This window comes from Lissotriton vulgaris, chromosome 6 (genome assembly GCF_964263255.1).
Source record: "Lissotriton vulgaris chromosome 6, aLisVul1.2, whole genome shotgun sequence".
NCBI lineage: Eukaryota > Metazoa > Chordata > Amphibia > Caudata > Salamandridae > Lissotriton > Lissotriton vulgaris.
Window position 1 is genome coordinate 1,309,791,224 of NC_141694.1, and position 26,430 is coordinate 1,309,817,653.

At 46.1% G+C, this 26,430-nt stretch overlaps 1 protein-coding gene across 1 annotated transcript in view; it reads left to right on the forward strand.

Annotated features, from left to right (window-relative positions):
• The window catches only part of ALDH8A1 (aldehyde dehydrogenase 8 family member A1), a 172,301-nt gene extending 149,023 nt beyond the window's left edge, over positions 1–23,278 (forward strand). The window contains exons 6-7 of the mRNA XM_086927452.1: positions 14,823–14,984; positions 22,713–23,278. Of these exons, the coding sequence (XP_086783578.1) occupies positions 14,823–14,984; positions 22,713–23,165 (615 nt within the window). The 3' untranslated portion in view covers positions 23,166–23,278. The remainder of the gene's footprint in view (positions 1–14,822; positions 14,985–22,712) is intronic.
• Positions 23,279–26,430: the final 3,152 nt, after the last annotated feature.

The following is a 26,430-nucleotide window of genomic DNA, read 5'->3' on the forward strand; positions in this document are numbered from 1 at the left end:
GAGGCCGAGGTTGGCGAAGTTGTCGATCAGAATGGTGGAGTTGGCGTTGTTGTTCTCGAGTTCAAGTTCAGTAATTTATATAGTGCGCTACTCACCCAGAGGGTCTCAAGGCGCTTGGGGAGGGTGGGTGGATTACTTATCGAATAGCCAGGTTTTTAGCTGCTTTCTAAAGGAGAGGTGGTTCTGTGTAAGGCGGAGGTGAGTGGGGAGGAAATTCCAGGTTTTGGCCGCTAAGTAGGAGAAAGATCTTCCTCCCATGGTGGATCTATTGATGCGTGGAATTGCGGCAAGGGCTTGATTAGATGAGCGTAGTTGGTGGGTGGGTGTGTAGAAGGACGGTCGTTTGTTGAGGCATTCTGGTCCTAGGTCGTAGAGGGCCTTGTGTGCGTGGGTGAGGAGACGGAACGTTACTCTCTTGTTTACGGGAAGCAAGTGGAGGTCTTTTAGGTGACTGGAAATGTGGGCTTGACAGGGGATGTCCAGTATGAGTCTGGCTGAGGCGTTTTGGATGCGTTGGAGTTTTTTCTGTAGTTTGGCTGTGGTTCTGGCGTAAAGGGTGTTTCCATAATCTAGTCGGCTAGTGACTAGTGCATGGGTGACTGTTTTTCTTGTTTCGGTGGGGATCCAGCGGAAGATTTTTTTGAGCATGCGTAGGATGTTGAAGCATGATGATGAGACGGCGTTGACTTGTCTGGTCATCGAGAGGGAGGAATCTAGGATGAAGCCCAGGTTACGTGCGTGGTCCGTTGGTATGGGTGCTGTGCCCAGGGCTGGTGGCCACCATGAGTCGTCCCATGCAGAGGGGGACGGTCCTAAGATGAGGACTTCCGTTTTGTCAGAATTTAGTTTTAAACGGCTGATCTTCATCCATCCGGCTACTTCTTTCATTCCTTCGTGTAGATTGGTTTTGGCTGTGTTTATGTCTTTGGTGAGGGAGAGGATTAGCTGGGTGTCGTCTGTGTAGGAGATGATGTTGAGGTTGTGTTGTCGCGCGATGGTTGCGAGGGGACTCATGTATACGTTGAAGAGGGTGGGACTGAGTGATGATCCTTGTGGTACGCCGCAGATGACTTCGGTGGCCTCTGATTTGAATGGGGGGAGGCGGACTTTCTGAGTTCTTCCGGCGAGGAACAAGATGATCCAGTCCAACACTTTTCCTTGTATTCCGACGTTGCTGAGGCGTTGTATGAGGGTGTTATGACAGACTGTGTCGAAGGCAGCGGAGAGGTCAAGTTGGATGAGGGCAACTGATTCTCCGCAGTCCAGTAGCGTTCGGATGTCGTCCGTGGCAGCGATGAGTGCGGTCTCGGTGCTGTATTTAGCTCGGAAGCCGGACTGTGAGGGGTCGAGGGAATTGTTGGATTCAAGGAAGGCGGCGAGCTGGCTATTGACGGCTTTCTCGATGACTTTGGCCGGGAAGGGGAGGAGAGAGATGGGGCGGTAGTTCTTAAGCTCAGAGGGGTCCGCTGTGGGTTTCTTCAGAAGGGCGCTGAGTTCCGCATGTTTCCAGCTGTCTGGGAAGGTAGCGGAATTGAGGGAACAGTTGATGACATCGCGGAGATGGGGTGCGATGATGGAGTTTGCTTTGTTGAAGATGTGGTGGGGGCATGGGTCAGTTGGTGATCCTGAGTGGATGGAGTTCATCAGTCGGATGGTGTCTTCAGTGGTGATTGGGTTCCAGGTGCAAAGGTTGTGAGAGTGCTGTTTTAGTTCTGAGGAGGGTGGAGTGGGTTGTTCTTTGGACAGGTTTTTAAAGCTGTTATGGATGTCGGCGATTTTATTGTGGAAGAAAGAGGATAGAGAGTCGCAGAGGTCTTGGGAGGGAGTGATGTTGTTGGTGCCGGTGGTGGGGTTGGTGAATTCTTTGACGATGTTGAATAGTTCCTTGCTGTTTTGGGCGTTGTTGTCGAGACGATCTTTGAATGCTGATTTCTTGGTGGAAAGGATCAATTGGTGGTGTTTGCGGATTGCGTCTTTGAAGGTGGTCAGGTTGTCAGTGGTTGGGTTTTTTCTCCATGTGTTCTCGAGGGTGCGACATAACTTCTTGGATTTTATAAGGTCATTGTTGAACCAGGGGGCCTTATTGTTACCTTGTTTGATCCGGTGGTTTTTCATGGGTGCTAATTCCTCAGCGCTGTGGGTGATCCATTTTGTGAATTTGGTGGCAGCTTGGTTTGGGCCCGATGATAAGGTGGGGGTGTTTTGGTTAAGCGATGTGAGGTACTGGTCGGTGGTGATTTTGTTCCAGTTTCTTCGAGAAATAGGTTGTGGTGGGATGTGGGTCGTGGTCTTTTTGTAGCTGAAATGAATGCAGCTGTGGTCAGTCCAATGGAGAGTTGTGGTGTGATCAAGGGAGATGAAATTGCTGGATGTGAAGATAGGGTCGAGCGTGTGTCCGGCTAAGTGGGTGGGGGTGTCGACAAGTTGTTTGAGTCCGAGATTGGCCATGTTGTCCAGAAGGGTGGTGGTGTTGCTGTCGTTATTCTTTTCCAGGTGGAAGTTGAGGTCTCCCAGGAGAATGTAGTTCTCGGAGGTGAGGGCATGTGGGCTGATGAAGTCAGTGATGTCTTTGATGAATTGTGTGCGGGTACCTGGTGGTCTGTATATGAGGGTGCCTCTAAATGTGGTCCTGGGGTCGGTGTTGATCTGGAAGTGAAGGTGTTCGGCGGTCGCGAGGTTATCGTTGGAGTTGGTCGAGATTCGGATGGTGTTCTTGTGGACGATGGCGATGCCTCCTCCTGTTTGGTTGATGCGGTCTTTTCGGATGATCTTGTAGGTGTCCGGGATGGCTATGGCGATGTCGGGCGCTGATGAGGTGTTCATCCAGGTTTCTGTAAGGAAGGCGACGTCCAGTGATGTAGTGTCGAGTAGGTCCCAGAGTTCAGTGGCATGTCTGTGTCTCGATAGGGTGTTCAGCAGGATACACTTCAGGTGGTTGGGGTCGGAGTTGTGTTTGGGGGGGAGGATTTGGCATGGGTCCTGATGCAGGCGAACTTGCAGGAGTGGCAGGCGAATGGTCCGTGGGTGCGTCCTGGGGTAGCTACGCAGCATTGTGAGGTGCGTCCGGGGTTAAGGGCAAGGAGAGTAGCGGCGTCATATGTTATGCGGGTGGAGTGGGATTTGCGAGGACCAGGGGGTCTGGCACTGGGCTGGTCCGGGCGTAGACGGGCTTACCTTTGGCGCACCTTTGGCGCGCATAGGGCATCTGTCATATGTAGATAGTCGGGGGGAGGGGCGAGGGAGGGTCAGCTGGGAGGCGGGTTTGGGGCGGAGGGGCGGGCTGGAAGGCACAACAACAACAAGATGGAACAAGATGGCAGCAATAAAATAAATGGAGACCGGACGAGGTTGGGGTGGGCAGGGGCGTAGGCACAGTTACAACAAGGTTAAGCACACAATGCGAGCAGTAAAAGCACTACTCGGCACACAAGCGCTCCAATATGCAAATGCAGTAGCGTCTATGAAGAGCTACGATACCAGCCTCAGTAATCGCCACAATAGGAAGGACAATAGTGTAAATGGAGCGCAAACGATACCAGCACCAATCCGTTTAGCTGATGAAGTGCTACAATCACAGCAGGAGCCAGGGAGCCAGGAGAGCAAGGGGAGCGACCGCAACTGACGGAGTCAGGACGGTCACAGCGCTGTGCTCAAAGGGATTGGCCTAACCTTTCCTGTGGGAGGGAAGGTCAGCTGGGAGGCGGGTTTGGGGCGGAGGGGCGGGCTGGAAGGCACAACAACAAGATGGAACAAGATGTCAGCAATAAAATAAATGGAGACCGGACGAGGTTGGGGTGGGCAGGGGCGCAGGCACAGTTACAACAAGGTTAAGCACACAATGCGAGCAGTAAAAGCGCTACTCGGCACACAAGCGCTCCAATATGCAAATGCAGTAGCGTCTATGAAGCGCTACGATACCAGCCTCAGTAATCGCCACAATAGGAAGGACAATAGTGTAAATGGAGCGCAAACGATATCAGCACCAATCCGTTTAGCTGATGAAGCGCTGCGATCACAGCAGGAGCCAGGGAGCCAGGAGAGCGAGGGGAGCGACTGCAACTGACGGAGCCAGGAAGTTCAGGTCCCTGAGAAGGATGTAGTCTGTGGAGGCGAGTGCGTGGGTGCTGGCGAGGTCGGCGATGGAGTCACTGAACTGAGCCCGGGGTCCGGGGGGTCTGTAGATGAGTGTTCCTCTGAGGGTGGTGTTGGGGTCGGTATGGATCTGGAAGTGCAGGTGTTCGGCGGTGTTGAAGGTGTCGTCTGCATGGGTGGCTACCTTGAGGGTGGACTTGTGGACGATGGCTCTTCCTCCTCCAATTCATTAGCGCGGTCCCTGCGAGTGATTTTGTAGCCGTCCGAAATGGCTATGGTGATGTCCGGCGCTGAGGAGTCGTTCCACTAGGTCTCGGTCAGCAAGGTCACGTCTGGGGCGGAGGTGTCAATCAGATCCCATAGCTCAACGGCGTGTTGGCATGCAGAGCAGGTGTTGAGGAGTATGCAGCGGAGGTGATTGGGTCCAGTCCTTGGAGGTTTGGTGGTTCTGTCACAGGTGAAGCTGCAGGTGCGGAGGGAGAAGGGTCTGTGGGTCCGTTTCGGGGCTGCCTGGAAGCAGGTGTGGTTTCGCTCGGCATTGAGTGCGTGGAGGGTGCTGGTGTTGTAGTGGATTCTGGTGTCATGGTGTTCGTGAGGTCCCCGGGTTCTGGCGCTGGGCGCGGTCCAGGCGCAGACGCGCAGCCGCCATTTAAGGCTAGGTGGGAGGGAGGAGCAGCTGGGAGGTGGGAGCGGGGCGGGGTACAGAAAGAAAAGGGGGCGTGGCCGCAGGGGGGCAGCGGCAGGAGCGAGGGGTCTAGAGCAAAGGGGGGGTGTGGCTGGAAAAACAGGGGGCACAGAGGGACAGACAAAGGGCAATGAACCCAAAAAACAGTACAAGCACAAACAATATCATGAAATTACAGGAATGGCAGAGCCAGCTGAGCTGCTCAGCGCAGCAGCAGAGCAGCGGCAAACTCACGAGGCATGAGGCAGCAGGGGGGGAAGGCACGGGCACAACTGGTGGAGCTGTGCAGCATGTGGAGTGACCTGGCCTACAAGCAGGGTCAGGGGTCGCTCTTACCACCGCGCAGCAGCCACCATTTAGGGCAAGGTGGGAGGGAGGAGCAGCTGGTAGGTGGGATACAGAAAAAAGGGGGCATGGCCGCAGGGGAGCAGAGGCAGGAGCGAGGGTTCTAGAGCGTAGGGGGGGGTGTGGCTGGAAAAACAGGGGGCACAGAGGGACAGACAAAGGGCCATGAACCCAAAAAACAGTACAAGCAAAAACAATATCACGAAATTACTGGAGTGGCAGAGCCAGTAGAGCTGGTCAGCGCAGCAGCAGAGCAGCGGCGAACTCACAAGGCAGGAGGGGTGAAGGCATGGGCACAACTGGTGGAGCTGTGCAGCATGTGGAGCGACCTGGCCTGCAAGCAGGGTCAGGGGTCGCTCTCACCACTGCGCAGCGGCCGCCATTTAAGGCGAGGTGGGAGGGAAGAGCAGCTGGGAGGCGGGAGTGGGGCGGGATACAGAAAGAAAAGGGGGCGTGGCCACAGGGGAGCAGCAGTGGGAGCGAGGGGTCTAGAGCAAAGCGGGGGTGCGGCTGGAAAAACAGGGGGCACAGAGGGACAGACAAAGGGCAATGAACCCGAAAAATAGTACAAGCAAAAACAAAATCACGAAATTACAGGAGTGGCAGAGCCAGCAGAGCTGCTCAGCGCAGCAGCAGAGCAGCGGCGAATTCACGAAGCAGGAGGCAGGAGGCAGCGGGGGGGAAGGCACGGGCACAACTGGTATAGCTGTGCGGCATGTGGATCGACTTGGCCTGCAAGTAGGGTCAGGGGTCCAGAACTCAAGTGCGAAGCAGTTGCTTCTCACTTGAGTTCTGAAGGGCTGCAGTGTTAGTAAAGATTTCACACATTTATGTTTTTTGACCCGTAAAAAGGGCATCTAGTAATTACTTGCAATAACTGTAGTTATGGGAAAGGCCAGACAGATTGGCTTTGCCAATGCTTTTTTTTAAGCAGAGGACATTAAGGGCCAGATGTAGGTAATTCTAGTTTACCGACTCTTAAATACCGATCCATACCGAATCGGTATTTAAGAATCGGAAAACTGGATGTAGGTAAAAAATCGGTAAAATGTACTGATTTGGTAACAGTCGGTATTTACCGAATCGGTAATTACCGAATCGGTAATTATCGAATCGGTAAATACCGAATCGGCAATACCCTTTCTACCCTATGGGCCTCCAGGCCCATAGGAATGAATGGGAATTACCGAATCGGTATTTAATGATTCGGTAAGTGCCGAATTGGTATTTACCGAATCGGAAAATCCAAAAAGACCCATGTGAGCCTGTCAACCAATCAGGAACACCCACCACACCCCACAACAAAGCAACAGAGAAACCAACCAATCACATGCAACCACCCCACCTCAGTACCTGGAAGTGGCCACAACCATGCAGGTGCAGAGCAACTGAACTGTTTGGAGAGCTGGAGGAAACACAGAGGAGCAGGCAGTCCTGAGCATATCTGAGCAGCAGAATGGAGTCCCAGGATTTCCAAAAGGATGCAGCTGAGTGCAAGAGAAAATTGAAAATCAGCCCAGCAGAACTGCAGCTTCTGGTTGAGGAGGTCGTCAAACACCACACCCAGCTGTTTGGCAAGCAGTCTCTGCATGTAGCAGAGTCAGTCAAAAGGAACACCTGGCTGGAGATCCAGACCAAGGTAAATGCCATTGGGGTCATACACAGAGACATAGAAGACCTCAAAAAAAGGTGGTATGATCTGCGGATCATTACCAAAAATAATTGCAGCACAGAGTAAAGAAGCCGGAGCCACAGGTGGAGGGAGGAACAGAGCACCAAGACTGACAGACCTGGAGCAGCTTGTGGAATCTACCCTGGAGCCTGAAAGTATCCATGGGATTGGGGATGCTGACAGCTCAGCCAGAGCTGGGAAAAAGAAAGGTAAGATGCATGGACTTCAATCCCCACCCTTTTCCCAGATTCCCTTCCCCAATGTGGTTGTCTGCATCACACTCCAGAACTGGTTTTAGTTATTTCCAGCAATGCATCATGGGAGATGTAGTCATTCCGCCGCCATTTCTGATCTCCTCTTATCACGGGACCTTGACCTAATCATCCTGACTGAAACCTGGTTAACTGAATCTTCGACACCTATAATGGACATTCTGGTTCCTCCTAACTACCACATTATCAGGCTCGACAGATCAGGCAAAATTGGTGTTGGAATCGCATGCATCTACAGGAACAACCTCTCTGTTATGAAAGTCAATTCCACCTCCCTACCATCCCCAACATCCTGGGAATACATCTGCCTCGACATTATTAGTGAGGGCAAACCGATATGCTCTCTTCACAGCATTTACCACCCACCCAGGGACAACCCCACATTTTCCCAACAAATCATGGATATGATCTCAACCAACTCCGGACGGCAGCTCACCCAAATATACCTTGGTGACTTCAACTTCCACTGGAACGATCGCAATGACGCGGTGGTAAATAGTCTTAAAAATTTCCTCGATGCCCTTAACCTCACCCAAATATGCAACAGCCCGACCCACGAGAAAGGTTCTATCCTCGACCTGATCATCTCCAAAGAGGACTCTATCCAACTCGAGTCCATCCAACCCTGTGACTGGTCAGATCATCATATTGTCACATTCTTCATCAATGAAAAAGGTAAAGTTAACCCGGCTCAATTCTCCAAGCCCAAAGTCTGGAAAAGAGACATGAAAAAGCTCAACCCAGGCTCTTTGCCCCCTTACAGCTGCAATCTCCTACTCCCACCGACAGGCGATACGGACGTTCAAACCCTGACTGACCACTATCTCAATGCTATGACCTCGATAATTAATGAGGCTGCACCTATGCAGCTAAAAAGAGTCTCTTCTAAAATCTCCAATCCATGGTACGACGGGAGTCTCAATGAGGATAGACGAGACATGCGAATGGCAGAGCGTATCTGGAGATCAGCTCCCTCTGCAATGCACCTAAAAGATCTGAAGAAAAAGAGAAACGCCTACTTCAGGAAAATAAAACGCTCAAAATCAGACTTCTTCAGTCTCCAGCTCGACCAAGCAAAAAACCGCCCGAGAAAACTGTTTGAGCTAATCAGATCACAATCCAAGGATCAACCCTAACCACTCAACACTGTGCGTGAAGCACCCTCCTGTGAAGACTTCGCTGCTTTCTTTATCCAAAAAAACGACAACATAAAAAGCGATCTCCTCATTGACGCAAGCCTCTACTCCAAACCCCAGTGCCCAGCACCCACTGAACCAAAAAACAATGCTACATGGTCAAACTTTGGCACATACTCGGAAGAAGAAATTGTCAAACTGCTCAGCACCTTGAAACCATCCAATCACCTCATGGACCCCCTTCCTGCTACCGCAGTAAAAGACTTTACCCCTTTGCTTCTCCCTCTCTGGACTAAAATTATCAACCGCTCTCTCCAACAAGGAAGCATACCTGACTCCCTCAAAGTTGGTCAAGTCACACCTCTATTAAAGAAACCTACAGCCGACCCCTCTGATCTCAACATTTACCGTCCCATTACCAATATTCCTACTCTCGCCAAACTGCTGGAAAAATGCGCACAACTACAATTGACTAAACACATTGAAGAATTTGATCTCCTCAACCCTCACCAGTCAGGCTTCCGAGCAGGACACAGTACAGAAACCACTATGACTCACATAATTGACGACGCACTTCAAATGCTAGACCAAAACGACACCTGCCTCCTCATCCTTCTTGATCTCTCATCAGCATTCGACACCGTTAAACATGAGAATTTACTAGAACTACTAAACACAAGAATGGGTTTATCTGGAACTGTTCTCAAGTGGTTCACTTCCTTTCTTCACAACAGGTCGCAGAAATTCAAGAGCAACAACCTGATGTCCTCGCCAATACCTGTAACACTAGGCGTCCCTCAAGGATCCTCTCTATCCCCAACTCTGTTCAACCTAGTCATGGAACCTCTCACCACCTTGCTACAAGATCCAATGTACACTTTCACATGTACGCTGATGACACCCAACTTTATCTCAAATTACAATCCCCCAATGACATCTTGCTCCTGAACTCAACGATCAGATGCACCCAATCCTGGCTTGCCGATAATCACCTCAAACTCAATGCCCTGAAAACAGAGTTCCTTCTGATCTCACCTCCAGCGAAGACCTCCACCACTCAAATTTGGCTTAAACACCTAACCGCACTCAATGTCCAACCCACCATCGTGGACTCAGCAAAATCTTTAGGCATAACACTCGACACCAATCTCAACATGCAGCAACATATCAGCAAGGCAACAAAGGGTGCGAACTTCCAGATCAATACTCTGAGGAAACTTAAACCCTTCCTCCCAGCCAAAGACTTCCAAACCCCAGTACAAGCACTAGTCATCCCTCGAATTGAATACGGCAGCACCGCTCTCTGCGGACTCCCCCTAACTACAACCGCACCACTAAGAGCTTCTCTAAACACTGCAGCGAGACTCATCACTGGTTCAAAAAAGCACTCCCATATCACCCATGACTTGAAATCCCTGAATTGGCTGCCTTTTGAAGCCAGAATACATCTGAAAATCGCCTGCATGACACACAAGGCGGTACACCTAAACTCACCCGGCTACCTCGCTCAGAAACTGACAATCTCTGGCGGAGCTAGAAACACTAGAGGCACAAACAATCTTCTGCTGAAACCTCGAAGATTCCGGAAGGAAAAAACATATAAGCGCTCCTTCTCAGGAATGGCGCCTAGGATCTGGAACTCACTCCCTCCCGAAACCAGGCTTATCTCTTCCACTACACTCTTTAAAAAAGAAGTAAAAGCTATCTTCATGGCTAAATACACTTGAACTATTATCTCGAACTCTGTTTATACTCTGCACTGATTTGTACTACATGTTGACCCCTTCGCTTATTTGTATGAGTTGTCTTATTGCTCACATGATTGGCTTTGCAGCCACCTATTTGTACTGTTTGATCTATTGATTTATCTGTATGACTATGCTCCATCATGTACCCCTCTATGTAAAGCGCTCTGATATCTGCGAAGATCTTGTCCGCGCTATATAAAACTTTCAAAATAAATAAATAAATAAATAGGAACATACATCAATGCAGGCAACATAGAAATCAGCAAAGCATGCCACACAGTACATACAAAAGCTGTTGAGCACTAGGCAATTGTGTGATAGGAATGTGATTTAATAATAACACACAGGCGAACAACACCACTGACCCAATGTCCATATCAGTCCACAGGAGAGTCATCGCGCAGTACAGCGCAGGAAAGGAAGGAGAGAGCACAAGCAACGGAGAGGAGTGACAAAACAACTGATAAAGCAGGTCCAAGCACTGTGCTTCAAAACACACCCACAGCGCAGGCAGCCACTACACCGGAGCGACCCACCACACCACAGCCTCTGTCACCTCTGCTGTTTTGGTCACAACAGTTTGAACCACCAGCACTGTCCCCCACACCAACCTCAGAGTCATCTGTGCTGGGAAGGCCAAGGATTTGTACAATAAGTGGAGTTAGGTCCTGGGACATGTGGTTGGTTGGACCATATATATATAAGAAAAACAAACAAATACCAACCACACACTTTTTTCAATCCTTCTATTAAAGGAAGAAAACAAACCAATATTACTCTTGGGTCTGTTGGGTATTTCTTATTCTTACCCTTTTAATTTCTATTTTTTCAATTTTCAAAAAGATTTTTATGTATGAAAAGGAACACGAAACATTTTTGACATTTATACATAAATACAAAACATTATTCACATATATATTCACGCTGTACAATATTTACTTATTTTTGATTAATATACACAGATCCTTGTCTAAACTTGACAAAGTGACGCTCAATATCAGTCTTAATTCAATACATATAAATGTGGACATTCAAAGAATATTAAAAAAATATATAAACCATATCTAAATTCATTGGTCTATAGGTCAATTGATGTCGTATTTTATATGCCTACGCGTTTCGAACCAGTTGACTTGAGTTCATAGGTTCTCTTCAGGGCTCTGTCTTTTAGTAAGTATCTGTTTTTCCAGCAGCCGCCGGTCTACAGGTTTGGCGTTTATTTCCGTAGTCTTGGTAATTTCTTAATGTTTCAGTGCTCTTGAATCTTATTATATTCCCTTCATGGGAAGACGCTCTTTCTGTACTTTTAAGGACGACCTGTTATGATATCACAGTATCATCAGCACTTTCCGCTTTTCCAAGTTTCTATGTGTGGAGGCGGTACTCCAATGTTCTATGGTTGCCTTTGGACCTGTAATCTTCTAGTGGTGCTCCGCGTTTTTTTTTAGTCTTACTTCGCGCACCAATAGGGAATCGCGGGGCACTCATTTCTTTTCACCTCTGCTTTCGGCGATCCGGTGACTGCAGAATCAATCTGTGGACCAGTCAACTGGTTCGAAACGCGTAGGCATATAAAATACGACATCAATTGACCTACTAGACAGTGACCACTTCGAGAGGCGCAGGGATCGTCAGTGCATGCGCCAACAGACTAAAGCCATGAACCAGCTTGCTGCAGCAACCTCCCTACTATGCCAGCGCTCTATCAACATGCAGGTGGCATTGTGCACTGCTGCACTGATTTGTTGATGGGGATGGGGAGAGTCACCTCTGCCATGGAGCTTTTGCTCACACAACAGGCAGCCACTGCTGGAGACACAGGTGTCGGGGACACAGAAGACTCCACCAGCAGGAGTGGCTCCAGCACTCCTGTTCCTGACATTCGAAGGAGCAGCAGGAGGCAATCTGCTGACCCAGGCACCACTGCAACTGGTGACAACCAGCCTCGTGCATCCCGCATTGTAGTGCCTGGGCTTAAACATTGATGATGCCCTCAACCCACAGGACAGGTCATGGTGAGGGAAACTGTGACCACCCAGTGTGGAATACATACATTATAGTACCATGGTGTTGTGTCAGTGAAGTGCGGTAGTGACTATTAAACTACGTACTTCAAATTCTAAGCTTGTCTGTGTCTCCTCACTTACTTAGAAATATCGGCGTGTGATCTCTGCCCGTCTCAGTCTCCCATCTGTTGCTGGTGCTGCTCCTGTTGCATAGGGCTCTACCTGTTTCGTGTCATCATCAATATCCTCATGATGTGTGATCTCCACCTCTGTGCCTTCCTTGGTGGCAAGATTGTGCAGCATGGCACAGGTCGCTATCATTTTGGAGTGTACTGGCATGCACCTCCGCTCTTGTGGAGACAGCGGAACCTGCTTTTAAGGAGTCCAAATGTGCGTTCAACAACGTTGCATGTTGATCTGTGTGCCACATTGTAACGCCTCTCACTCCTGGTAGATGGATTGAGGTAGGGGTAAGCACAAAGGACCGCACTGCATATGCGCTATCGCCTAGGTGGAAAAGAGAGTGCCATTAGTTACATACTCATGATACATTCATCTGCTATAACTATCAGGGTGTGTCACAGTCATTTACCTAGCAGGTACCTGTCCCCAAAATCTCCAGCAACAAAGCGTGTGTATATCCCACTGTTCTGGAATATGTACGAGTCGTGGGTACTCCCAGGGAATTTAGCCACATTGTCTGTAATGATGTTGCCAGCGTTGCATATCACCTGCACATTGATTGAGTGTGTGACTTCCGGTTTCTGTAAATGTGTTCTGTGGCTGCAGGTGGGCAGTGTGGGATGTGGGTGCCATTTATACAGCCTATCATGTGAAGGAAGTGTGCCAGTTGATGTAAATGTGTTTTGGTCTTCGCAAGTTCCGCAGGATTTGTCAGGGAACCTAATATATTGAGGCATTCTCTGCATAATGGCCTCAAGGAACTTCCTAAAGAAACGGGACAGGCAGCTCTGGGACACACCACCTACTGCAGCAATCATACTCTAGTAACTCCCAGAGGCAAGCAGGTGTAGGCTACACAGCACCTGCACATGGGGTGGGATGGCGTGCGCCCTTGGTGTTGGGTGCTCCAGGAGAGGGTGCAGGTCCCTGATCAAGTCCAGGATGGTGTGGGGATGTAGCCTCTGCCTTTGCAGTATCTCTGGCTCAGTCAGTTGGAAGAGTGTTATCCTCTGTCTGTACACTTGCTTCTCCCTTCTCCATACACTCTCCCCTGCTGCCTGTAGATGTAGTGACCTTGCTATGACGTAGAATGCCGCCATTCTGGGTACACTGTTGCATTTTGGGGCCTTATTTTATAGCCTGCATCTGGTTACCACCTGCTTTCAATCCATGGTAAATACTGACTCTTAAATACTGAATTTCATTGAATTCGGTATTTTTTTGGTTTCCTACATCTCCATAGACATTTTTTACCATTTCGTATTTACCAATTCGGTAAATAAGAATTCAGTAAATAAGGATTCGGTAAATTCCGATTCGGTAAAATACCGACTCATATTTACTGAATCAGTAGATTTTTTACTCCTACATCACATTTTCCAAATACCGGTCGGCAACGGCCGAAATTACAGAATTTCGTCCGTTACCGACCGGTATTTGGCTACCTACATCTGGCCCTAAGTGATTTGCCCAGAATCACAGGATGTTGAGCCAACGCCGAGACTTGAACCTGGTTCTCCAGTTTCAAAGTTGGCAGCTCTGGCTGTAATGCTATAGCCTCACCTGTGACCTAACGGAACCAATTGCAATTGATTGTTTATATGCAAATTGATTGTTGATATGCAAATGATTGATGGTGACATTGCTTTAAAAAGACCTCAATACATGACTATTCACAGATAAAGGCCACCAGGATAAATAGGTCCAATGCTGCAGCACCATGACTCCCAAGAGTACTTGTGCACTTAATAAAGTCTTAGCTTTCCTGGTTTCATTTCCCTGTCCTTTAGCCAAGTCTTGTAGTTTGAATATGTTGGGCTAGTGTGTCACCCCAAGATTCAAAATTTAAAACCAGACAGTAATGTGGTCTTCATTCCTGAGCATCTTAAAATACTAAGATGCCAAAGCTAGAGCACATAAGCCTAGCTCTGTTATACTTATTAGGCGTAAAAATGTATATCAAGAAATACACTTAGCGGGAAAATATTTACAAGATAATGACACAGCATGGTGCTGAAAGCCATCTTGCTGCGCTGAGGAGTGTCATTAGGAAAGTGCAGGGATGCTTTGTATTTACAACAATACAATGCCTCCCAATGCTTTCCTCTGAGCTGACTCACAATAGGCTGTCTAGCGCCAATGCAGGCACCCTTGGACCATGGTGAAAGGCTGCCTGCATTGCAGGAATGATTGTTTTTGTTCAAGAAGGGACACCTTCCTGCACAAAAACAACCATTGATGGCATTTTCCTCCTTCTAAGTGTGCTGCAGAATGCAGCACACATAGAATGAGGAAAAAAGGCGGAGGTAAAAGGTTTTTCTCCTCATTGCGCGACTTTTGAAATCCCTGGGGAGGCGTTAGAATCATTCGTATTCCCATGTTTACAAAAAATTGTAAATCTGGGAATGCGTCAGAATCCATGGGTGTTCTATTGGAACACCCAAAGCAAACAAGCTTGGAGTGCCTCTTTCATGAGGAATTGCTGGGTGAAAGGGGGCCACATTTATAAGGACTTAAAAAACTACGCAGGGTGGCTTTGCGTGCCTTGTAAATATGGGCCGGCACACTGCGCTACCAGAGCGTCAAAAAAAGTGAGGCTTCGATGGCGCAAGGGGATTGTAAATATGCCCCTTAAATTCAGTTTTTGTTTGAAATCAGTAAATCTGTTTTTTTGTTTTCAAAGGGCGAGATCTGCCTCTGCACCAGCAGAATCTATGTCCAAAAGATGATCTATGAGGAGTTTGTGAAGAAATTTGTCGACGCTGCAAGAAAGTGGAAGGTTGGTCTCCCATGTGACCCGTCGGCCAGTATGGGCGCGCTCATCAGTAAAGAGCATTTGCAAAAGGTAACTGCAGATGGGCTGGTAGCCCCTTCAATATGAGGATGCCACCTGGATACACAAAGAAAATGTAACTGGTTACAATCTTACTTGTATTGGAGATCGTTTTCAATGAAAATAAGGGAGTCACGGCAAAGCTTATTTAGTTTTGTCATAGTTTTTGCAAAACGTTATTGTTAGGGAAGTTTCCGGCCCTCATCATCTTAAAAAAAAAAGTAAAAAATTGACTAAAAACAAAGGGGCATATATATGAACAAGCCCTTTTGCGATTCCTTCATAGAGATTTTTAGCGAATTGCTATTAAGGACTCGCAAAATGCTATGCATGAAGGAATCGCAGCAATAATTGTGATTCCTTAATATTACTTAATTGAGAATCGCAATTCGCAATTAAGGAATACCTCCCCATTCATTCCTATGGGCTAGGAGGCCCATAGAAATGAATGGGAAGACATTCTCAATTTGCGATTCGCAATTAGAGAATGCAATTTCAAGGGTGCCAGGGTGTTAAAGGACACCCTGTTGCACCCCTGAAATATGTATGTGTACACATGTGGTGCACATACATGCCTAAGGGCATGTATGTGCGCCACATGGCACTTTGAAAAATGCAAAAAGGTGCATTTTTCTAAGAAATCACAAATTACCACCAACTTGAAGTTGGTGGTAATTTTCAATTTCATAAGGCCAAATTGCACTTTTTCTGTGCTTCATACATTGCATTTAAGGAATCGCAATTTGCGATTCCTTAAATGCAATTGCAAAATAGAGAATTGCAATTTTTGTGATTCTCTAATTTGTGATGCCCTTTTGGGATGATACTTTCCAAAAGGCCTTTTCTTGTTCGCCAACGGGCCAATTCTGAGGATCGGCCCGTTTACGAATGGGAAAAGGGCTTGATACATATGCCCCAAAAAATACTTTGGTCGCAAAATATGCGCATTGCTATAGTACTCCCTGGCACTGAAGTGAACTACTACGTGCTCCGTGTGAAAGGTCAGAATGCCATCAATCACAGTGAAATTAGGCAATACTGAAGTGTGCTGGCCCATTGGCCCATTCCATGAGCTGTAGGGAGAGAAAACAAAATGTGAATGACAGGTTAACAGACCAAGGGATGAAGAGGCCTGGCTGATGGCGCCTGCAAGTATACTTTATACAATAATTTTAAAATGGAAAGGTCTTGGCTAACACCAGGTCTAAAAATAAGCAAGTAACATGTTTTCCAAAAAAAAGCAACAGGGTTATCATTTCTTTCCCCACTTTGACATATTTTCTAAACATACTGTATCTCACCAGATTGAAATCCTAGCCCATGCAGTCAAAATGATTTTTGCAGATAAGCCTTTAACAAAGATTTCTTTTAAGTGCAGTGTCATGATTGAAATAAAAGAGGTTTGAAGTACCAGATCAAGCAGGGCCACATACCAGTGTCCAGCACCACCAAGGAATCACAAAGAGAAAATTTGGCACAAAATTGCCAAAGTAGTAAAGCACACATGCATCAAAAGTGCAATTATATTGACTTACTTCCAAAGCACTGTGCAAACGAAAATGACAAAAGGACATCAAGTCGAGATAAAGACAGCGCTTAGGCACAACCAAAAACACGCACACAAATGTATTACACAGTTCACAGTCCTCACACTTACCAGAATAGGTGCGCCAAGATGGCCACATCCAGCATCAAATGAAGTCCAACAGACTAAAGACCTCCAGGAGCCATGCCATGATTTGATTCTGTGATGCATGTCAGTCAGCGGCGGCCGGCTCAGGTAAGCGTGATGAGGCGGGGCAATGCGCGGTAGGGGGAAGCCGACAGACGAAGGAATAGGTATTATTTATTTATTTAATTATACCTATTCTGTCATCCATTGGCTTCCCCCATGCCGTGCCCTGCTCCGCCTCACCGCTCTTACCTGAGCCGGCCACTGCTGAGGTCAGTGCAGAGCTCCTGTTTTATGCACCTGCCTCTGAGAAGTGAATTTTACCCCGATATTCCTTTGAGTTAGTGCTTTATTTTCAGATAGTACAGTTCAGTAACACTGGGCAATATTTGCCCCTTGGTGTCTGTAGGCTTCGCTATCTGATACAAAGTTCGAACTCGGAGAAGTATAGAGTTAAATGAAACCACATGACACTCTTCTTGCGCATAAAACAGCAGCACCAGAAAAAACCCCATCATTATATGAGCCCAACTGGGGAATTCAATGCGTGCATGCAAAACGGCAACAAAGCACCATCTAAAAGAAATTTGGGAAATGATTCTCCGACAATCAGGCAATGGTGTTGGGATAAAATAAAATCTTGCAGCTTATTCACACATACCATTGTGAGGCCATTCAGATAGTCTATACATGTTACATACACAAGGTCAAACACAAACATGCATCCTAACACACACATTGGCAAAGCCATACATCTAATCTACATAAGGTAATGCTTTGTCAATGTTTTTTAGCCATGTTGTACAGTAGTGCAGCTTTTGTGCAGCATGACTGAAAGTTGCCACAAGAAAAAGCTCAATAATGCATCATAGGGCTTTTTATTGCTTGATCTGGGATGCAACGCAGAGGCGTATTGGGGAAAAAAGGTGCTATGATGTTGCCAATGGTGTCCTCGTCATGGCTCTTTGTTGTGTTGTTGTGGAAGAAGAAGGATCGGAGGATGGGAGCAAATGGGAGGAGGGAAGGTGGGAGCAAGCCAACACGGGAAAGGGAAGGAGGGAGAGCAGGTGAAGGAACAGAATAGAATCGAAGTAGCATTTGTAAAGCGCATGGTTACCCATGGGCATCCCAGCGCTAGAAGTAAGAAGAGGTCTATGAAACTTATCTGGGGAAGAGCCAGGTCTTCAACAGCTTGCGAAAAATCAGGTGATTGGTTTCTTTCCGTAGCTGGAGAGGAAGAGAATTCCAAAGCTTAGCGGCATTATAGGAAAAAAGCCGACCTCCGCTTCTTGCTCTTCTAATCCTTGGGACAAAGGCCAAATGCAGTTCATCCGATCTTAGAGGTCTATTAGCTTGATAGGGTTTAGCTAAAGGGGAGATAATCTTTGGTCCATTCCATCCAAGCAATTTGTGAGTAATACAAAGAGCTTTAAAATGGATTCTCTCCCGAATGGGCAGCCAGTGTAAGGCTTTCAAAGCAGGTTTGGCTGACTGTCGATAGGGAGCTCCCATGAGGGTTCTTGCCGCACAGTTCTGGATCATTTGAAGCTTAGAAAGTACTGCCTCTGGGGCACCCAAATAGAGTGCATTGCTAAAGTCCAAGCGTGATAGAATGAGCGCTTGGCCTGCAAGTTTCCTAGCTTGAAAAGGAAGTAGCGGCAACACTTTGCGAAGCATTCTAAGCAGGTTGAAACAGGCAGCAACCACCTTTCTGGCATGGACTTTAAGGGTAAGATCTGAGTCCAAAGAAAAACCAAAGGTGATGATGGACGGAGCGTTGACAATACAAACACTCACCCCCAGTCAACTGATCTGGGTTTAATCCATCACCGTTCTTTAGCTCACTCCGCCACCCCAGTTCAGACATGGCCATATGCAAATCAGTCTAACCCTGTGCCTCATGGGAACAGTCCAGCCCGAACTGCCAAGCCATGTCTTTCCTGGACCGGAATCAAGCTTCCCAGGACCGGTTTCTGGCATTACAGCCGTCTTCAGCCGGGCTTGCTTGAATCCAGTGACAAAGTGAGCAAGGGACTCACGCCTGAGCATACTCTGCCAACTTAGGGCGAGCAAAGATTCCCAACTCTTTATGTTTGCTTTGGGAACAGGTGCTGATCCCATTACCATCGGCCACATCTCCGTTGGTTTAAATAAGGAAGGATTACCAAGGAGCATAAGCTCCGTCTTATCCCCATTCAGCTTCAGATGGGAGTAATGCATCCATTTGGCCACTTCTTCAAGACAAGTACAGAGGCGAGATGTGGATGAGTCAGACTGGTTGAGAGAGACCACCAGCTGAGTGTCATATGTTACATATGTTACAATATTTACTCCATAGGGCTGTATGATTTCTGCCAAAGGAGCCATTTAACCATTACAAAGCGTATGGCTTAGAGAAGAGCCCTGTGGGACTCCACATGAGAGGGACCAGGGCTTAGACATGATTCCACCCTCAAATACTTGGAAGGAACGCCTTTCCAAGAATGACCTCAGCCAGGTTAGCGCTGTTCCCGTCACCCCAAGATTTCTAAGATGGTCTGATTCACCGCATCGAATGCCGCACTTAGATCTAGTAAAATCACGGCAGAAGATCCTCCAGAATCAAGAATTTTTCTTGATTCTTCCAAGACAGCTAAAAGAGCTGTCTCTGTGCCATGACCGGGACGGAATCCTGTTTGGGTTGGATAGAGAAGATGATTATATTCTAAATAGGCAAAGAGAGTGATATTTACATATTTCTCCAGGATTTTGCTAATTCCTGGAAGAAGAGAAATGCAGGAAAGCAGGCAGGCGGGTGGAACATGGAGGGGGGATGTACACAAGGGAGTCAGCTAAATAAACACAGGCACTCTGGTAGAGTGCTTAAACACAAAGAAAAAAGTAGTGTCTAAAAACCTGAACAATGGAAGGACATAGTAATGCGTCCATGCTCCAGGAGAGGGGCACACACACATATGAAGAGGAAGGAAGTCTACAGCAACTGACCAATAAGAAGCAAGCAAATGAGAGAGTCAAATAAGTCAACCAATGATAAACAATGGAGGGTCTCTAAGGCCACTGGTAGAAACCGAAAGGTCTCAAAGAAACAGTGCATGCACTGTTTAGGCAAGATCTTAAAAAAATGTATTTAGTTACAACGCTATCACATATAAAAACTAAATGGAATGGAATTGTTTCTTGGAGGAGCCATTCTCTACCCTTGTGTCTTTAAGGACAGTTCTGTTTTTTAAAGACTTTAAATTAGTAGCATAAGGAGGTTGGTGGGTGCATGCATCATGTGCACTGTGAATATTAATATCTACAAGGTTATTCCTTGGCTTGCCACCTTGAGATGAGTGATTCACCTTTTATATTTCACTCATATGTACAGCTTGCAAAATGGTGGTCGATTTCTCTGGAACGGCAATAGCATTCACATTTAAAAAATATTACCTCATTGTTAGGTCTCGCTGAGCCAGCACATGCGCTGCTCTGCAGGAAGTTTAGTGAGTGGCTTTTAAAAGTGCTACCAGAGGCTTTTGCTGGCCTCAAGCTTGTGTTCACGCGCGTGTTTACGAGCACAGCCACAATGTGGGTTTCTGTCAAGGCTTGTTAAGCCTTGCGTGCCTCTCTTCACCTTGTTTTATTGACTTTTTGCGCGCACACACACAACTCACGGTCGCGGACGAACCTCTTGCTTGCGATCACTTTCGCGCGAACCATTTGCTCGTTTAGGAAAGAGGGCGAGGCTCAGGGCAAAACAACAGGAATACAGTTTTTGTAAGACACAAAGCCCACAAACTGACACGATGCGCAGAAAATTCCAGTAATGCCCAGCAGTCCCCTCGTGAGCTCGTCAGGCAGAGACGCCTGGTAGGCGCGAATCTGTTGCTGAGCGCTTCAGAGCTAGAGGCAAACCGGAATACTTCAGCTGGGCGCTGCCTGCGTCCTTTGACCTGAGCAATACTTCCGCTTCCTCGAGAGCTCGGACTGCCGAGTTAAAGGACGCTGACAGTTTCTGTTCTGCCTTCGGTGCTCGTGCAGCTGTTACCTCCGTTTTCTCAGGTACAGTGGGTCCTTGAGCTTCTCCGCCGCGCGGGTTGGCAGTATTAGTGTCTGACTGAAGCCGGCTTGGGTTACCACCTTTGTCTAAAACAAAAATTTGCAAATTTAGAGTGCCCCTAATGTCAAACGTAAACAAATGTATTTTATTTGCAGTTGGACTACGCATAGATCTTTTAGGCTGTAGTGTACTGACACACACTTAATATATCAAAAGACACATTTGCTACAGGTCCCTGTACAGTGTGCACGAGGATTTTCACATTTTATTTCAACAAATGCTTGTTCACGTGCGGTGCAGGAGGCTCGTGGTGCTTCATGTATCTATCATCTGTGTTACTGCTGTAGGTATGCTTCTAACGTGTTTCGTCTTTTATGGAGACTCTAACTGCGATAAATTGGCTGGTGACAGCGAGCTGCATTAACGTTTTGAGTTAATGTATTTTTCTACTCAGTTTTGGAAACCGTAATCCCATATAATCTTAAAAGAGGTAGTGCACATGTGACCTGTTACTGTCATGTTAACATAAAATTCAGAATAACTGTTGACAACTCTCTTTTCTCAGTAGAGGTTGGTGGACGAACCAACAAATTAATATGACGAGCAGAGCAGAAGGTCTGCTAAGAAAGAGCCTATGCATGTTCTAATCCCTGAAAGTGTTTACCACATAAATTGTGCAGCAAACACCTTTCCAAAATAGTTATTTTTTTTAAAGTGTATTTCTTTAACATGCAGATACGTTTCTACTTGGCACATCAGATTATCACTGGATTGAGTGACATATTAAAACTGGCAGTTTTTAAACACAAACTTAAAAATATTTGTGCTTCAACCTCCCGCCATGACAACCATGCCATTAGTGAATTAATTAAGGGGCAAATCAGTTTTCATTTGCACCCTACCTATCTGTAGCCAAGATTCTTACATGGAACCCCATCTGGTGCGTTTAAATCAAACACAAGAGAGGTGCTTGTAAAGCACACACTCTAAACCAGGAGTCTCCAACCTTTTCTGTAATAAGAGCTCATTATATTCAGCGAAAATTATCTCAAGCAATTATTAATTTTAGTGTTGTAATCAGGACCACATATAGTGCCCACTGTATGCAAGATTACCAACAGTGCTCACTTTTGTGCATCATAGGTAATGTAAAATAGCCATATCTGCAATGTCTCAGTCACCAAGAAAGTATTATAAGTAAAACGTTTCCCCACGGCCACTTGATTTTTTACTCAAATATCCGCTTTAAAAATGTTTTGCAAACTCAGCCATTTTTCTACCAACATCCGCTTCTGAGTTCCGAAAATGCACACGTTTTTTGTCCTTCATACACACTTTTTAATGTTGGCATACATATATTGATTAGATGAAGCAAAAGGTTCTAATTTACTGAGCTTAGTTGCTCACAAGAGCTGCTTACAGGTAGCTGATGAGCTACCAGTAGCTGACGAGCTACTGGTTGAAGAAGCCTGCCCTAACCCCTGTGTATATCAAAGTGCTCCCAAATGCAATAAGGATCATGCATTGGCATAGCCAATAGGTCTCGCCTTTTGTACATTATAAGTGTTTAGCAATTCAGCAGTTGATGTTGTTGCACCAAGGATATTGTGCTGCATAAATAAATACTTATAAGGTTCCAAAGGCGAGACCTATTGGCTATGCTAATGCTTGTTTGGTAAGAGTTAGCTTGCTCTCACGGACCCCTTTCATATTGTTTGTCTATAGATGGTTTAACTCATTTCAGTAAAGCACAACCTATGGTCTGAGGTTTAAGACCTATGAATCTTAACGGGGAGGTTTAGGGTTCTTGTCTTACTGCTCCCACAGCCATGTGTGGAACTGATAATCTGTTCAATCACCAGGTATTTCAAGGGCTTTTACAGTAAAAAAAAAACAGAGGCAAGTCACATGCTAGTGTTCATAAATAGTGAAACAGAAGATTACGATTTTCACTTTTCAAAATGATTAATGAGGTGAGAGTTCTGTTGTAAAGATTTTCTCTAACTATATCGTTGTCCCCAACCAGGTGCGGAATTACGTGAAGAAGGCACTGCAAGAGGGAGCCCAGATTCTCTGTGGGGAAGGGGTGGACACACTGGAAATCCCCAGCAAAAATCAAAAAGGCTACTTTATGCTGCCCACGGTCATTACTGGAGTCAAGGAGGGTTCCTGCTGCATGCAGGAAGAGGTGTTTGGTCCCTTGGTGTGTGTGGTGCCCTTTGACACGGAAGAGGAAGTGATTGAGAAAGCCAACGGTGTTAAGTATGGCCTTGCAGCCACTGTTTGGTCGAAGGATGTGGGGCGGATCCACCGTGCTGCAAAGAGACTGCAGTCCGGACTAGTGTGGGCGAACTGCTGGCTCATCAGAGACCTAAACCTGCCCTTTGGTGGAATGAAGGCTTCTGGGATTGGCAGGGAAGGAGGAAAGGACTCGTATGAGTTCTTCACGGAAGTGAAAACCGTGACAATTAAGCACTGATGTAGTATCTGTCTTTGGAATTCTTTTATTCTAATTTACAGAGGAATGAAGCTAGTTGAAAAAATATGTTGACAAGATCATTGATGCAACTGGAATTAAAAGGTGAACTACAACGCTCTTGGTTATTGTTATTTATTTCTATAGTAGGTGAAATCCAGTGAGCAAATAGACTCGATGAATGGATCACTGAGTATTGAGAATCTTGCCATTGATAGTGTGTATTTATGCAACAAATGGTTGAGCAGCTTTTATTTAGATTTGCAACAGAAACAGGCATGACTATGACCACTTCCAGGGCGACTCGTTATTCTTTGATTTGTTACCATCTATCACTGGCCTATGCCTGACCGCGCTACCATGGCAAGGATAAGTGAAAAGTGACTACATTTTTACAACACACTCACCCAGAACTGACTTGTGGAACTCTATAACTAAGGTGGACAGAGAAGGGGAGTCATGTGAATTTTTATTTGAGTTAGCAAACTTTATTGAGATTATAAGAAACAAGCATTTGCAATGCAATCCGTCTCGCTTTTGGGGCCTTATATGTATTTAGCTATGCAGCACGTTAGTCTGGGTGCTGAAACATCTACTGTTCTTTAACATGGAGGGAAAGTAAGCACCAAACTGCATGACATGCCCGGTATGAGAACACATGGAGAGAAATTTTGCCTTTCAGCGTGAAATCGTAAATCACAAAAAAGTGCCTACACCCGACATTCTTAACCAAAATTATTCATATGGATGGGACAAGCGCAGTGTATGAGTTTGACCTGGTATTTTTATTTATACCTATTTACTTTATCACATTTTTTATACCTTTGTCAAAATTTCACCAAAAAGGAAAATACATTCATAATATTTACATTACAGTACATGACTATTTACAACTACATATTTACAAATTTCATACATTCCACAAACAAAACTTTTTACAAATACACATGAAAAATGTATAATTTCATTAAATCGAATCAATCACAATCAAAGGAAAAAGACAAAGTCAAAACAAAGGAGCAAAGCCAAAAGATGGAAATAACTTATAAATCAGCCTTGACTGATTAAAAAACTCTTAGTGATATTGCTTGCTCCTTCTGGTGTGCCGACGCGTTTCAAGTCCAGGGAAACCAGTTCCCGGACTGTCATCAGGGCTTTGTCAGTTTTCTGTATAGAATGCAGAAAGACATTTACGATTTATTACTAGAATGCTATCTACTCCTATATCATGTTTTGCACAATTCATTTTCTGAAGGAAGTACCTGTCTTTAGTTGGTCATTTCACTTGTAAGTCAACAAAATGAAAAGAGGCTTCAAGCCAGCCTATTTTATTCAAGGAGAGACCGTTTCGAACAACGGGGCGTTATCTCATTATCTGCAATGAGAGAGAAGTTGTTTTTAGGGGGGGGGGATCAGGTCTTATTGAGAAATTCAAAAGGGGGATACCCTGTTATTTTCATACCTTTTAAACAGAGCTCAAGGTGATGGACGTCGCCGTTAGGCGGTGTTGCATTGTAATTTCACTCGAAGATTCTAACAAAAAGAGAGTGCGGGCGTATATTAAAGGTGCATGCTTCCAACCATGTTTGGGGCATTATCTTGAATCAATATACTGTCTATCATACCTTTACTTGTGCATGAAGTCGATCTTCAAAATGCAGCATGCAAATTTTCTTTTATTTCATTGCTGCGTGTGCCCAGTACAATCTGAAGCGGAAAACACTTCTATAAGAATTTCGCACCATAAACACGATAATTGAAGCAAGTTTAAAGTGTGTACCATGACATACCTGCTTGTATGCTGGCACCTCCCTCACCTTGAATGGCTGCTTTTCTTTAACTATATTAACTCGACCCTAAAAATGATTAAAAGGGGGGAATTATATTCTGGCCTGCTTATTGTTCATTTTGGGGAGCTAAAAGCCGTCAAAGCCATGGCTTACCTGCTGCTACCACTCGCATTCTCAGACATCAATCCTCCTACACTCCTGGTGCAGCAGCCATTTTGAAATACCGAGTTCATATCATGTGATCTCTTGCTCAGAATTATGGTCCATGTACTTTGTTTAAAACAAACATCAGGGAACACCGCGATAAATCCTACAGAGATTATCCAAGCATTCTGCATAGTCTGTTTTGATGTTTCTTAGCTATGGTTTTTACCTAATTACGCCCGCACATCCTAATCTTTTAATTATTAAAAAACTCCAAAAGGATGAATTCTGGGTCATGTAGTTTACAATTCATTGCGCAGTCATTATGGGTGAACACCCCTAGATATTTGTTCCATAGGTTCATGCACGGGCCATAGACAATCAATGCAAGTGAAAAACGCAAATTCTGGCTAAAAACTTTATTAAATTTTTAAATTCTTGATAATTCTGTCAAGCTATTAAGTCCGGTCAGTGTACAGTTAAACTTTAGGATTAAATATGCCTCTTTTTGCAATAATGCTCGGTCAATGTCCACCGGTCTCTTTTCTTGAGTTATTGAAAAAAGGACAGACCATTTAAAATCGTTTTCACTATGGTTTTTCTCCACAAAGTGCTCAACCATAGGGGCCGTCATGACTTTTTTCTTAATTCGCAATCGTTGTTGGCTAATCCTTAGATTAACCTGTTGGTTTGTTTTACCGATATAGATTTTTCTACACGGGCATTCTACCACGTATACGACATTCCTTGTCCTGCAGTTTGTAAACATATGGGGGCAGATTTATGTTGGGAATGCGCCACGTTTGCGTCACGCAACTGCGGCGTAAACGTGGCGCATCCCTACGACCGATTTACAACGTGACGCATCTAGGCAGATGCGTCACGTTGTAAAGCCCTGCGCCGCTTGTGGGCGTTCCGGCGCAGGGTAGGCGTTCCGGGGCAGGTGCGCCTCGCAAAATTGGCTGAGTGAAATCTATAAGATTTCACTCAGTCACTTTTAGGCCAATGCTGCGTCAAAACCCTGCGCCTGCTTGAAGCAGGCGTAAGGCTTGATGCAACATTGGTCAGACAGGGCACCCCCGAGCCTTGCTGGAGCTGCGTCGCGCTTGCGACGCAACTCCAGCAATGCGTCACTTTTACGGCACAGATGCGTGACGCATCTGTGCCGTTTTTGCCCCATGGTGCGCCGCAATGTAAATGCGGCGCACCATGGGTGGCGGAGCTGCGGCGCACGATAACTGGCGCATCCCTGGGGATGCGCCAGTTATCATAAATCTGCCCCATGATGTTTCCACTTAGTTCCACAATGTTCAAATTCTTTGCCCTCAATGGTA